The sequence below is a fragment of the Eubalaena glacialis genome, chromosome 15, assembly GCF_028564815.1.
Source record: "Eubalaena glacialis isolate mEubGla1 chromosome 15, mEubGla1.1.hap2.+ XY, whole genome shotgun sequence".
NCBI lineage: Eukaryota > Metazoa > Chordata > Mammalia > Artiodactyla > Balaenidae > Eubalaena > Eubalaena glacialis.
In genome coordinates, this window is record NC_083730.1 from 45,542,291 (window position 1) to 45,556,213 (window position 13,923).

General features: G+C 39.0%; 1 protein-coding gene across 1 annotated transcript in view; it reads left to right on the top strand.

Moving 5' to 3' along the window:
- KLHL14 (kelch like family member 14) overlaps nucleotides 1-13,923 on the top strand; it is a 100,778-nt gene that overhangs the window by 26,515 nt on the left and 60,340 nt on the right. Inside the window, exon 3 of the mRNA XM_061169806.1 lies at nucleotides 3,030-3,151. Coding sequence (XP_061025789.1) covers nucleotides 3,030-3,151 — 122 coding nt within the window. The remainder of the gene's footprint in view (nucleotides 1-3,029; nucleotides 3,152-13,923) is intronic.

The following is a 13,923-nucleotide window of genomic DNA, read 5'->3' on the forward strand; positions in this document are numbered from 1 at the left end:
TATGGTAAAATAAAAAAATTTTTAAATAAATTTGAATTTTAAAAAGATCATGGACCTGGTAGAGTTAGAAGGGCTAGGTCTGAACACTGTTTCTGCCACTTTATTTGACTATAAGAACTTTCTCACTTTCCTGTAAAATGGAACTATACCTATGACGTAGGGCTGTTTTGAGAGTCAATGGAGAAAATGGTGAGAAAACCACTTAAATGTGTTTTGTTATTTTATGTGTTCTTTCTTCTGTACTATGCTACTTCTCACATGCTTTATCCTGTTTTTGCTTTCTATGTGCGTCACCTTCACAAGGTAGAGTTTTAAGCTTTATTTAGAATTAAATAATATTAATACCGGGTTGGAACATTGAGTAACACTAAACTTTAGAAACAAAATACTGCAAGTAAGAAAGCCATACATTGAATGGATGATGATATAAATATAATAGTGCAAAAGCTTTAGAATGTGTCTTCACTCACTAAGAAGGCCAAATGTAATGAACTAGGAGAACTGCTCCTTTACAGAAAACACACAGCCAATGAGGGGAGCTGGGATTTCCTTTACTTCCATGTAATTCTTCATGGGTGGTTTAGAGACTTGTCCTACTTGATGTGAAGTCTCTCATAGCTGCTATGCCAGCTAGCCTTTAAACAGTGTCTTTGCTGGCAGGGTGGACGTTGTTACCATTTGCCAGTTGATCAGTGATTTATTCATCAGTAATCTCAGTCCAGTTCTTAGGGGACAGATGGCAATGACTGGCTCTTTGGGCACAAAGGACAAAGACTCTCAATCTGCTCCTCATCTGCAGAGATGGCCCATCTACTGAGGTGATGAAAATTACCAATGGGATTGGTCCAGGGAGACTGGCCTTATCAATGAATGAAACGCCCTTACAAACATATTTGAGCCATGCGTTTATCTCCCTTTGTCACTCATGAAACACATTTTAAAAGCAGTACATTTATGTAAATATGAAAACAAAGATTTAATTACATTGCTTTGGTCATACCACCCTTCCAATGAGTCCTTGCCTCTGTGTCTAACCGGTAGATACTGGTCCATCTGCCTCCACCTTCAGTCTAGAGCACATACATGTGTCAGATCACGACAGCCACAGAATCGTGACTTCCCGTTGAACAGGTCTGTCTACACGTGGAAACTGACAGCCATCTAAAAATATAGAGGCTCTCATCTTAACTTATACTCACAGAGTGGTTGATTATTTGCGCTAAACCTACAGGAAAAAATTGTCTTATATTAGTTCTGTAACCAGGCATTTAGGAGATTATATGGCACATGAATTATGTATTGTTTGCAAATAAAAGAGAGGTACTTACTGCACTGAATTTTCTTAACCCCTGTCAACAAACCACCCCAATCGCTGACATCCTCAAAATATGGAGCTCTTTGCTGTTGAATTGTTTTTGTTTCCCAACTACTGATCTATAAGGCATATGGGTACAGTTCCAAAGTACTTCAGCTTCAAAGAAGTCGAGTTTTTTTGTTTGTGGCAAAATTAATATTGCAAGCTGATATCACATTGAACACTCTTCTACAAGTACAGCTCCCCCTATGCATGAGTCCCTGATAGGAGGTTTTCCAGAAGGTATTTTTTTCTGCTGAGGCATATAGGAGGCATTCTATGGCACCAGAGTTTCATTAAAGGAATTCTCTTGTTCCCTTCCTTCCCATGGAAATGTCATTAACTGTATTCAGTTAACTCTCCGAATGTTAGCTTCTTAACCAACAAACAGTGCTTCTCCACAAGGGCGTACTTCGCCAAGCGTCCTTGAATCAGAACGACCAGGCTGAATATGTAATAATAGATTCTGAGCCACGCTGTGGGTGGTGATCATATTTAAGAGGAACCCTTTTACATTTATTGACTTTTTTCCTTCAATCATGGTTGTCTCGTTCCTTCCACCACCACCTTCAGCCTTTCAGGTGAACGAAAGGTTCAATTCTATGTAAAGCGACCGTTAAATCAGCAGGACCCTTGTGGGGGGCTGGGTCTCCCCTCCTCCGTCCAATCGCAAGTGAGCTCAATCCATTACTGTTCCCGAGGATCATACATCCATCAGGTCGAGTGCGCCGGCCAGGGTGCATCTTATAGCTTTTACTGCGTATGAGACATTGCAGGCCTGTTCTCAGGAGCTGCCAGGCAGGCTGGGAATCACAGTCACGGTTAATAGCAGCGAATTGCCAGCTCTTGATGGGTGGGTAGGCACTCCTTTCAGTGGTTGCCCCCTGGGGGGCGAAGGTAGAAAAACAGAGGGAGGGAATTAGAGTGCCTTTGCACAGCTGAGCAAGTTCATGCCGCTGGATCAGTGGCAAGCGTTGGCAGGGCTCCACTCTGGGGAGGCTCAGAACAACCTCACAGTCTCATTTTTACCCATCGGTGCTGCTGTGTCGCCACTGGTGCCCTGGGATGGGGGGAGTGGGAGGAGGAGCTGGGAAGAGGATGAAGGCAGAAGTCTCAGCTAAATTAAACAAAAAGTCCTGTTCGTGCTGGTGAACCCACCCCAGTGAGCCCCGGGCTACTAATTGTACCAAACTGGTATTTGAAGTTCGCTGGGTGATTAAAGAGTTGGCTCACAAAGTCTCTGCATAACCTTAATTTTTTCAAGGTTCTTTGAGTGGAGAATGGTTTATAATAATGATTGTGACTAATGCGATTTTTGACATGCAACTTTAATGCTTAACCTTAGTTCACCTCCAGAGCATTTCATGTGTACTCAGCTGTAAAGAGCGATGATTTAAAGGGATAATATAAGAAAAAGGTCGTTCTAGAATGAACCTCTAACCAATTGCATAAAAGGAGCTTATTATTTCTTGAGTATGGGGGTATGCCGTGCTTCTGATCATTTTTCTGCTTGGTTCAAAAAAATTGTTGAGACATGAATGGGAGAAGAAACAGGAAAAAAATGAAATAGAAATCTGCAAGCAGGGAACATTCTTTTGATGGTTATGATTTTGTTGCCACGAAAGAGGCTCTACAATAATGTGGTTATTCATCTCCTCTTTTGTTTTGGGTGAAGAATTCGCTCTAACAAGAAAATGCTGTTGTTGGTTGGCGGATTGCCTCCTGGGCCGGACCGGCTCCCCAGCAATTTGGTTCAGTACTATGATGATGAAAAGAAGACATGGAAAATCCTCACAAGTGAGTGCCTTTCTTTCTTTATTGACCCACCTATTTATTTCAGGTTAGAGCTATCTTGATGAATTTGAAAACACGGTTAATCAAATTAGACATTTTATTGATTTGTTACCCTTTGGAGGTGTGTTTATGTATCACAGGGGATTTAAAGTAAAAGACTAAATTAACATTGCAGAGTGGCCGATTTGGTAGTGGAAGAGGCCTAAATTAAAACTGACCTAAAATCAGTGCACTTGAGTTGGTGTTTCTGTGTGTGTTGCCACAGAGGGGGAGGGAAGACCGAGATCTTCCAAAAGAAATTCTTCCATTATGGTTTTGCTCTTGGAAAAGGGAAAGCTTGGTTAATAGCACTAGTAAATTTTCTCATGTCAAAATGATTGTTTAGTTCATTGTCTCTGTAACTAATGTTCATTGTCCCTGTAACTAATGTTCATTTTGCTTTTTAGGCATCTTTGCTCATTAACCTTTAATCTGTGGCCCTGGGTCTTTAGAGAACCATCCCCTTCCATTGCTCCACTGTTCAGGTGCACAGATATACCCAGGACCTCTCCCTGCTGCATTAAATTGTGCTTGCAAACTTCCACCCAAGATTCTTCTCCTCCCCTCCTTAAAGGGTGATTGTGTTTTACAGCAAACCTCTTGCCTTGGGCACTGAGATTTGGAACTTATTGTCACATCGGTTATGATTCCCAGTCTGACTCGGTCATGGAATCAAAAATCATCGTTTCTTGAGCGCAGCGGGCTGTGTGCACCAGTCCCCTTGTGGGCACCATGGCTGCACTGGTCAATAAAACTAAATTTTAACTGTCAAAATTGCCCAGAGCTGTACAGATTAAAATAATAAATGAGCAATTTTGATCCATAAATCAAAGCCATACATTTAAAACCGACAAAAGTGAAAGTTAGATTTTCTTATTGCATGTGTCTTTTAAGCAGTTATATATTTTAGCAGATTTTTTAAAAAGTCATTTCCTCTCCTCTTACCGAAAGCCCTTTAAAATAACAGGAACAGGACAACAGTTTGCCCATAAATGCAAGAGAGGAGCAAAGACATGTGAGGTGGTGCTTGAAATAATACATTTTGGAGCTGGCTTACCCCAGCGAAACCTGCAGTAGCATCGTCCAGGCACTGCAGTGAGAAAGCTCCCTGGACACCTATACACTCTGGTTCTAGTAACGAAGTGATGGAGAGTAGAAGCCAGATTAGGAAGGAAGAAAGAAAAATAAGTTAGAGATGCCTTCAAATGATTTTCATTCTCTTTTTGACAAAAATACCGTTCATAGTGGTTTAAACACCTGAATGAGTTGAGCAAGCTGTATTTTCAAGATTTGTCAGAAACTCAAGCTAAAGTAAAACCAAAGAATCAATTTTCTGCCACTTGATCAATAGAGAAAGCCTACACAGAAGTAGACATGGATACCGGGAGGAGGAGAGAGGAAAGAGGAAGGACAAGAGATTCTTGATGAGAGATGACAGAGAAACAGAGGCCAAGGGACAGGGAGATATTACACCCAAGCGATAAGTGATATTCACTCACAAATCCATCTCTTCTCCCAAATACATCAGGCAAAGTCCAATTTTCTAGTGGTTTGAAGCCCTACGTTAAAGGCAAAAAGATTAATTAAAGCATTATGAACAATACCTAAGAAAAGTCTTAGGCTCATTTCAAGCCTTGTTCAGAGACAGGGTGATCATCCAATTTATTGTTCAACCTAGGAGACTTTAGAGCGTGAAATGGGGATCTGTTAATAATGCTGGGGCAACGGGTATAGACTGGAACATAGGGTCACCCTACTTCAATTTTTCATATTGCCTGATTTAACTCTTTACTTAGCAAGATGTAGTAAGAAAGCACGAACTTGAGTCAGTCAGACCTGGGTTCGAACCCACATCTGTGACCTTGAGCAAGTCATATACATGTCCTGAGTCATGATTTCTTCATTCTGCAGCATCCTTTGAGTATTTTTAAAATAAAATTGTGTTTGTAAATCATCTAGCACATAGCAGGAACTCAATAAATTGCAGATACTATTGCTATCGTTGTAACACTGTTACCAATATTAGCATAAGAACTGTATGTACCTTTATACCTTGGAGGTCTCAGTCAACTCAAGCTCTCCAGGAAGAGGGGAGACAAATTACATTGTAACAGATACAACACAAAGACCCAGTGCTTCAGTAGGGAGACCATTTTCTCTAGTTTTTGTATGTTGAATATAGTAATCTGCAGACTAAGAAGTAAAGATAGATGGGTTTCTGTTGACTCCATTCGTCAGATTTGAAATGGAAGGAAATAAAGACATTAATGTATAGAAAAGTTCGAATAATGGGAACATTTTCAAAGATCTTGAATCTTTTTTTCCTATACTCAGGCAGCTCACAGCTTTGAAATAAATGTCTACTCTACTTGTACTCTTCATTTCACTTGGCTTGTACTTTAAAAAATAGAGTTTATTACTTGCTGGGCTGTGACTACATGGTCCCAAGTGAAAGCATATTTTTTAGGTTTATTGGAGAAATATAGACAGTTTATTTGGATGATTTCTGCTGCTGGTTTGTATTTTTTAATTAAGGCGTCTTATTTGGCTAAACTGAATAAATAAGTCAGGTAACTGATCAATTTCCACACTCTTTGGCCCATCTAATAATAAATGAAGAAATGTTTCTTACTGGAATAAGAAAGTATCCAAATTCTCTCCAAATCCAATGAAACATTAGGGATTGCAGAGCTTCCCACAGTCATTTTTTTTTTTTTTTTTTTTGACCCCGAAGAACTGCCAAGCTAATTGGCAGGGAGTTGAGGATGACAATTAATGCTAGGAGACAGTTCCTGGTGTGGCGTCTGCTCATTTACTGAATGACTCTCTCCATAAAAACTAACAAATAAGCTAACCAGCAAAAACCTAAAACCTGAGATTAGCTAGAGCCTCTGAATCTTAGAATCCTTTACCCACTTGGCTTGAGCAAACATTTTCCAGCCAGTCTCACAGACGTGCTTCTTTTAGAAGGATGCCATCCACGGGCAGGACCACAGATGCCCACTTAGGGGTGCCACACCACTTACACATGTAATAAAACCAAGAAGAATTAAAAGGAAAGTCAGTCATAATTTTCTTTAGCTCTTATTCTGTTATGTTATTTATGTTTTAGAAACACTATATAAGGGGTCCACAAATAACAAGAAATTGAAAAGAGTGGAGGTGAGTGGAAGCGAAAAAGTGGTTCTACCTAACATAAAGAAAACAAAATTCAACAGTCAGCTAAGCAGTGGCTTGGTCTACCCAAACAGGAAAGGGAATGATTATTCTCACTGAAAAGATTTAGTAACATGCTAACACAACCTTCATTTTTATCCTCCTCTTTGGAAAAAAATCACTTATTTAACCTTATAGAATTAATATTAAGAATAGTAACAGCGTTCCCCAGCCTCTATCAGCAAAGTACTGAGAAATACCCTGTAAAAATGACGGTAGGTCCTTTTGTAAATGTGAAATGTTAAGTATTGGCATTGTTGTTCTCTTGACTGTTAATAATGAAAGGGAAGTTGAAATGCACTTTTGTTCATTTTTATTTTACAGTACTGCTTTTCTTGCATTTCTCACTCCTGCACGCAGTCTGCCGTTTCATTCTTAACCTATTAGGAAGCAGTACAGGAGACATGAATACTAAAATGGCCAATGCAGAAAGCATGCCTCTTGCACTTTGCAGGTCCTAAATCCTTCGTTTAAAGATCAAACAAAACAGTTCCCATGGCTACTATGTACTTTCATAGCATATGACTGACACATCAAAGTTTTTATGAAGTCCTCGTGTGGAAGCAGCTTACCTTCCTTCCCAGGAGACAGTACAGAGGGGCTGTCTATTCTATTTGGGTTCCCCACTGACCACATTCTTTACTGGTCAGTAAAGTGTTTCCTGGAAATTGACTTCCTTTTTGCTACATTTCAGATAAGAGATTCTACTTATTAGATGCTTCTTATTGTTTTCTGTGAGCAATGCCAGGAAAAAGGATTTCAAAATATAGATTTAGCTCTCCATGTGCTGCTGAGGAGTTCCCTTTAATAAGGTTAGAATAAAAACTAGAAGAGCTAGGTTAGAAAGGTGTGTTCCTTCTTTTGACCACTTTCAGTTCCCTTCATTAGAGGAAGGGGGAAATGCCTTTTTTCCTCTTCCTTTCAATTTACGATTCTGTTCTTTGCTTGGTAGTGCAAGGATTTGGGGACTTGTATTTTTTCATTTGTAGAAAATAAAAGAAACCATTGTGCAGAGGTTTCCTGGGTTGTCTTCTATGGTTCATGGAGGACCGTGAACTTGATCCCATCCACCACACAGGAACGGTCCTGGGGCTGGGCGTCATCGATTTCTTTTAGGAGAGTAACAAACACCAGAGACTGGTGGACTCTCATTATTTTAAAAAAATATACTTTCCATAAATGTTGAAGAAAGACTACTGAGAAAACACATCTAAGACATTGAACTTCAGTTCCAAAAGATAAATATAGATTTGATGTTTATCCGATATTTGAGCAATGGAGAATGGTTTAATTGCTGGTTATTCAGGGAATAATAAACCTGCACATTGACAGTTTTGATCAGACTTTTTTCTTGGTCCTCTGTTTCTTGATTTCAGTTCATTTCTGTTCTTTGAGGATATGTTGAGAGGAAAGGCAAGTTAGTAGAAAACAATCATTTCTTATCATTTGTTTTGAAAGAAATAAAAAGTAAGCTTAATTGAGGGTTTTATACCTGTAGGTTTCCTCTATTCATATGATCTTTATTACCAAGAACCAAAGCCCACAAATTGTTTAATTTAATTTAATTTCTAGACAGGTAGGTAGGGTCTGTAGATAGCGCACTTCTCGTTGCAGGAGAACCTCAGAAAACAGCTATGTGCTTCCAGAATGACTCAAAATGCCTGGGAAGAATTTAGACTTAACTACAGAACTTATTCCTTTATGTAGCAAGCAATTATTGCACACCCACTCTGTGTTGGGTGGTAAAGTAGAATGTGATCATCTCTCCTTCCAAGAACCAGAGGAAGCAGTTACAATAAGAGTGTGCTGAGGGATAGACAGGGGAAGCTGGGCTGCTATGGGAGCACAAAAGGGGCCCTTCATCTAAACGTGGGAGGTTAGGGAGGCTTTCCTAAATGTGACCTTCTGTAAAGCTGGAAAAAACGGGTAGGAATTATTGATGCAAAGAGGTGGGTGATAAAGTATTTTAATAAAAGGGTCCAGTACTGGGAGTGCCAAAAGGCAAGAGAGACTTGGTGCCTTCTGGAAACTGAAATGAATTTGTGTATCTATAGGAGAGCCTGAGGTTGGGGAGGTATGTGGTGGGGCTGGAGAGTTAACCAAGAGCCCTATTGTATGGGACCGTTTCAGGAATTCCTAGGATAGGTTCAAGAATTAAGAATTGAGAGTAGACATACCCCTCTCATTTTTATTTTTGGTGTTAGTGAAGACACAGTGATCTAAAGGTTTTAAAAAATAGCATGGCAGTTCTCTCTTAGCTTGGAACTTTGAATTTCAGTTCATGGAGTAATTGTTTCCAGGACATTGGACAAAGAAGAAGGAGAGAGAATTGTGTTTGGACTTTTAAAATATGTTAGCATCTAATTTTACCTTCAATGAGCTCGATTCTAATTTGGGATCCATGGCTGCACATTGCTATATATTTTGAATTATTTGCTGCTGTGTATTCATGCACCAGTGCATTAGTGGATTTTTCATAGATTTTTTTAAAAAAAAATATGTGTGGTGGTCACTCTATATACTGTATTTCAAGTAAGTTGGGTGACCAGAAAAACCAGCTGACTTTATTTCTGGTTTATATATACCTCCCTTGAATATGGCAATTGCTTTTTCTCCAGAGAACAGCATGGGTACCAATAATTCTGATGCCTTCTTTACACACCAGCTGTGGTATTTGCTACTGAATCTGGCGTGAAGGAAGTATGAGTGATACGGGTTGCTTGGATTTGCTCTGTGTCAATCCTAGGCAAATTGCAGGCGAAGTCCAGCAAACCGTTGCATGTGAGCACTGAAAGATTAAATGATCTTCTTACCCAACCCTCTCATTTTACACATTAATTTCATTCATTTAACAAATATAAGTGATACCTTCTATGTAGCAGGCATTGTCCTAGATACAGAAAAAACAATGCTGAGTCAAAGCAAATAGCATCATGTGTTCACCAAGCTTAGAGTTAATGGGGGAATCAGCATTAGTAAATAATTCCAGATAGCAATATATAATAGCAAAATGTGATAGTGCTCTGCAGGAAGGGTATAAAATATACAAAGTCATGTAATGGAGAGACCAGATCTAGTGTAGGAGTCATGGACGATATCACCAAAGAAGTGACACTTGAGCTGAGAACTGAAGGATGAGACAGAGGTAGCCAGATGCCCAGGTAAAGATATGAGAGACGATTGCTTCAGGTTAGTTAAAAGTAAGTCTTAAGACCCTGTAGGAAGAAGGTGCATGGCTGAGCTCAAAGAGTGAGGGGGAGAAAGATATGATGTATGGCTAAAGGCCTTAGCAGAAACCAGACCATGGAAGCACTTCTATGGCACATTCACAATTTTGGTTTTTACTTTAAATGACTGAAAGGGCAGAGGTGTCGTACCCAGAGTCCCATGATGATTTAGTGACAGGATGAGGAATAGAACACTGGTCTCTGTGTTTCTCTCAAACAGTGCTGCCTCATGTACCACACCAGTCTGTCTCACCAACAAGTGCTGTTAGTCAAGACTCCAAGCAGATGAATGGGATTTAATCTGTGCTGACCCATTGCACCCATGAAAATCTAAATGGATCCAATGCACTTGGATTAGTTCCCCGTTCAGAGAGTAGAACTAGTACAGGTAAATTGAATAAATATCCTACTCCTAGAGGTCAAGAATATAATATTGGTTTATGAACTAAACTGCAAATTAAGACGTGTAAGTGATGAAATTTGCATGTAAGATTACTGACAAGCCATAATTCAATGAAGATTTCTTGACATTTTAAATCTGTCTCAGAAGCAGTGTCAAAAATGAAACTATACACAGACACACACACATACACACACACACACAGAGCAACATCTCTCAGACCAGACAGATCTAAATGGAAATATACCCCCAGACATTGTTGACCGTGAACCTTTGGTCATGCTGCTTCCTCTCTGATCCTTCTCATCTGCAATGTGAATATAATTATACTCACCTCTTAGATTTATTGTGAAAATTAAATAAAATAATACAATAAGGTTCTGGACTCAGCATCTGTAATATAGTTGTTCCCTTATACATTTTTTTAAAATTTATGTATTTAATTTATTTTATTTTTTGGCTATGTTGGGTCTTCGTTGCTGCATGTGGGCTTTTCTCTAGCTGCGGCCAGCGGGGGCTACTCTTCGTTGCAGTACGCAGGCTTCTCACTTCAGCAGCTTCTCTTGTTGCGGAGCACAGGCTCTAGGCATGCGGGCTTCAGTAGTTGTGGCTCGGGCTCTAGAGCACAGGCTCAGTAGTTGTGGCGCACGGGCTTAATTGGTACGCGGCATGTGGGATCTTCCCGGACCAGGGCTCAAACCCGTGTCCCCTGCATTGGCAGGCGGATTCTTAACCACTGTGCCACCAGGGAAGCCCCTTGATACATTTTTATTCTATTTGACTCCATTTTGTATTGTTTTGTAACCAAAAAGAAGTGAATCTTCTCTTCTGCTCTTATCATCAAAGGTTTGAGAAAGGAGACACACTTTTTTTTTCTTTTTGTAACAGTTATACATTTTATTTTTTAATCTAATTACATATATATTTTTAAATTTTATTGAAGTATAGTTGATTTACACTGTTGTGTTCATTTCTGCTGTACAGCAAAGTGACTCAGTTATATATATTCTTTTTCATATTCTTTTCCATTATGGTTTATTACAGGATATTGAATATAGTTCCCTGTGCTATACAATAAGACCTTGATGTTTATCCATCCTATATATAATAGTTCACACCTGCTAATCCCAAACTCCCAATCTTTCCCTCCTCACCCACCTCCTTTTTGGCAACCACAAGTCAATTCTCTATGTCTGTGAGTCTGTTTCTGTTTCATAAATATGTTCATTTGTGTTGTATTTTAGATTTCACATGTAAGTGATATCATACGGTATTTGTCTTTCTCTTTCTGACTTACTTCATTTAGTATGATAATCTCTAGGTCCATCTATGTTGCTGCAGATAGCATTATTTCATTCTTTTTATGGCTGAGTAGTATTCCATTGTATATATATACCACATCTTCTTTATTCATTCATCTGTTGATGGACATTTAGGTTGTTTTCATGTCTTGGCTATTGTAAATAGTGCTGCTATGAACATAGGGGTGCATGTATATTTTTTAATTATAGTTTTTTCTGGGTATATGCCCAGGAGTGGGATTGCTGGGTCATATGGCAACTCCATTTTTACTTTTTTAGGAATCTCCATACTGTTTTCCATAGTGGCTGCAACAACCTACATTCCTACCAACAGTGTAGAAGGGTTCCCTTTTCTCCACACCCTCTTCAGTATTTATTATTTGTAGACATTTAATGATGGCCATCCTGACCAGTGTGAGGTGGTACCTCATTGTAGTTTTGATTTGCATTTCTCTAATAATTAGCAATATTGAGCATCTTTTCATGTGCCTCTTGGCCATCTGAAGAAGACACACTTTTGACTCAGAATGAAATTTCTATTTCTAGCATGAAGCTATGTGTATCAGTTGGGATGGGCTAGATTATGCTGTGGTAACAAACAACTCCAAAATCTTAAACCAACAAAAAACTTAGTTGTAACTCATGCTAAATGCCAGCACAGGTTGGCAGAGGACGTCTGAGTCATTCAGGGATCCAGGCATATGAGGCTCTACCTTAACAGGCATTTCTACCATCAGCACAGCAGGGGGAAGAATGAGCTGCAAGCATCTTGCACTGGCAACTAAAAATGACATTTGTCATTTCTGCTCAGTCACAGGATTCATTTGAGACTCCCCTTGATCTGGAAACCAAATAAAGAGACAAATTATCTGGCTCCCTAACACAAAATGCACAGTGATAGATTAGGGGCAGTATGAACACAACAAACTCTTTAATTTAGAAAGAGCATAGCAATTTAGCAATCCCACCAAATAGGCATTTGGAAGGGTGCCTATCCAAAGTTGTGTTCCTTGATGAGAGTCCTCCCTAACTCTGCCCATCAGTCTTTGTTCTCCATCGCCATGGATCCACTGTTTGGAAGATTCTTCTTTTTTCATTTCACTTCCTTATCTGAAGTGAACCTGAGGATTGTACACTTCCTAGGAGTGGAAGGGTTTTCTAAGTACATTTCATATCTAAGACATTTAGGGGACAATGGTTATTTTAAGTTTCTAATTGTCAGAGGCTCTTGTAGTCCAGACTGGTGAATCTTTTGGTAATTCATCCTCTAAAAAACTTAGCTGTCTTCTTATATTTATATTTCCATCTACTCCATGGCCAGTGACCATATGCACTTTTCTGATATACTGCTTATATTGCTTTTTCCTTTGTTTTCTTATAGCCATTTTTCTCTTCTCTCTCTCTGTCTTTTCTCTCTCTCCCTAATACTCTCTATATTTGTCTATCTACCTGGCTCTGCTGGGAAAGCTCCCTTTTTACTCTCTTCCCTGAGTTAGAAGAGTTTACTGGGTGTCTCTCCTTTCATTGAAACTTTCTTCTAAGATACTCTAAGGTGGTAAAATTACTGTGAAAGCAATACTTTTTCTTTTTTTTTTGGAGTTCGGAGCAGAGAAAGGTTTATTGGAGGGCCAAGCAAGGAGAACTGGTGACTCGTGCTCAAAAACTCTGAACTCCAAAAGCTGTACTTTTAATTTTCTTTGTCAGTAAGCTGAGTTTTTTTTTTTTAATTTTTATTGGAGTATAGTTGATTTACAATGTTGTGTTAGTTTCAGGTATACAGCAAAGTGAATCAGTTATACATATACATATATCCACTCTTTTTTAGATTCTTTTCCCATGTAGGCCATTACAGAGTATTGAGTAGAGTTCCCTGTGCTATACAGTAGGCGCTTATTAGTTATCTATTTTATATATAGTAGTGTGTATATGTCAATCCCAATCTCCCAATTTGTCCCTCCCCACCCTTACCCTCTGGTAACGCTAAGTTTGTTTTCTACATCTATAACTCTGTTTCTGTTTTGTAGGTAAGTTCATTTGTACCCCTTTTTTAGATTCCACTATAAACAATATCATATGATATTTGTCTTTCTCTGTCTGACTTACTTCACTCAGTATGACAATCTCTAGGTCCATCCATGTTGCTGCTAATGGCATTATTTTGTTCTTTTTGATGGTTGAGTAATATTCCATTGTATATATGTACCACATCTTCTTTATCCATTCCTCTGTTGATGGACAGAAGCTGAGTTGTTTTTTTTAAATTTTTATTGGCGTATAGTTGCTTTACAATGTTGTGTTAGTTTCTACTGTACAGCAAAGTGAATCAGCTATACGTATACATATATCCCCTCTTTTTTGGATTTCCTTCCCATTTAGGTCACCACAGAGCACTGACTAGAGTTCCCTGTGCAATACAGTAAGTTCTCATTAATTATCTATTTTATACATAACATTAATAGTGTGAATATGTCAATCCCAATCTCCCAATTCATCCCACCCCCCAGAAGCTGAGTTTTAATTTACCTTTTTTGCTCAAAATTCTTTTCAATTTCATCTTTTCCCAGATGAGACTGAAAAACATTGCTTCTTCCA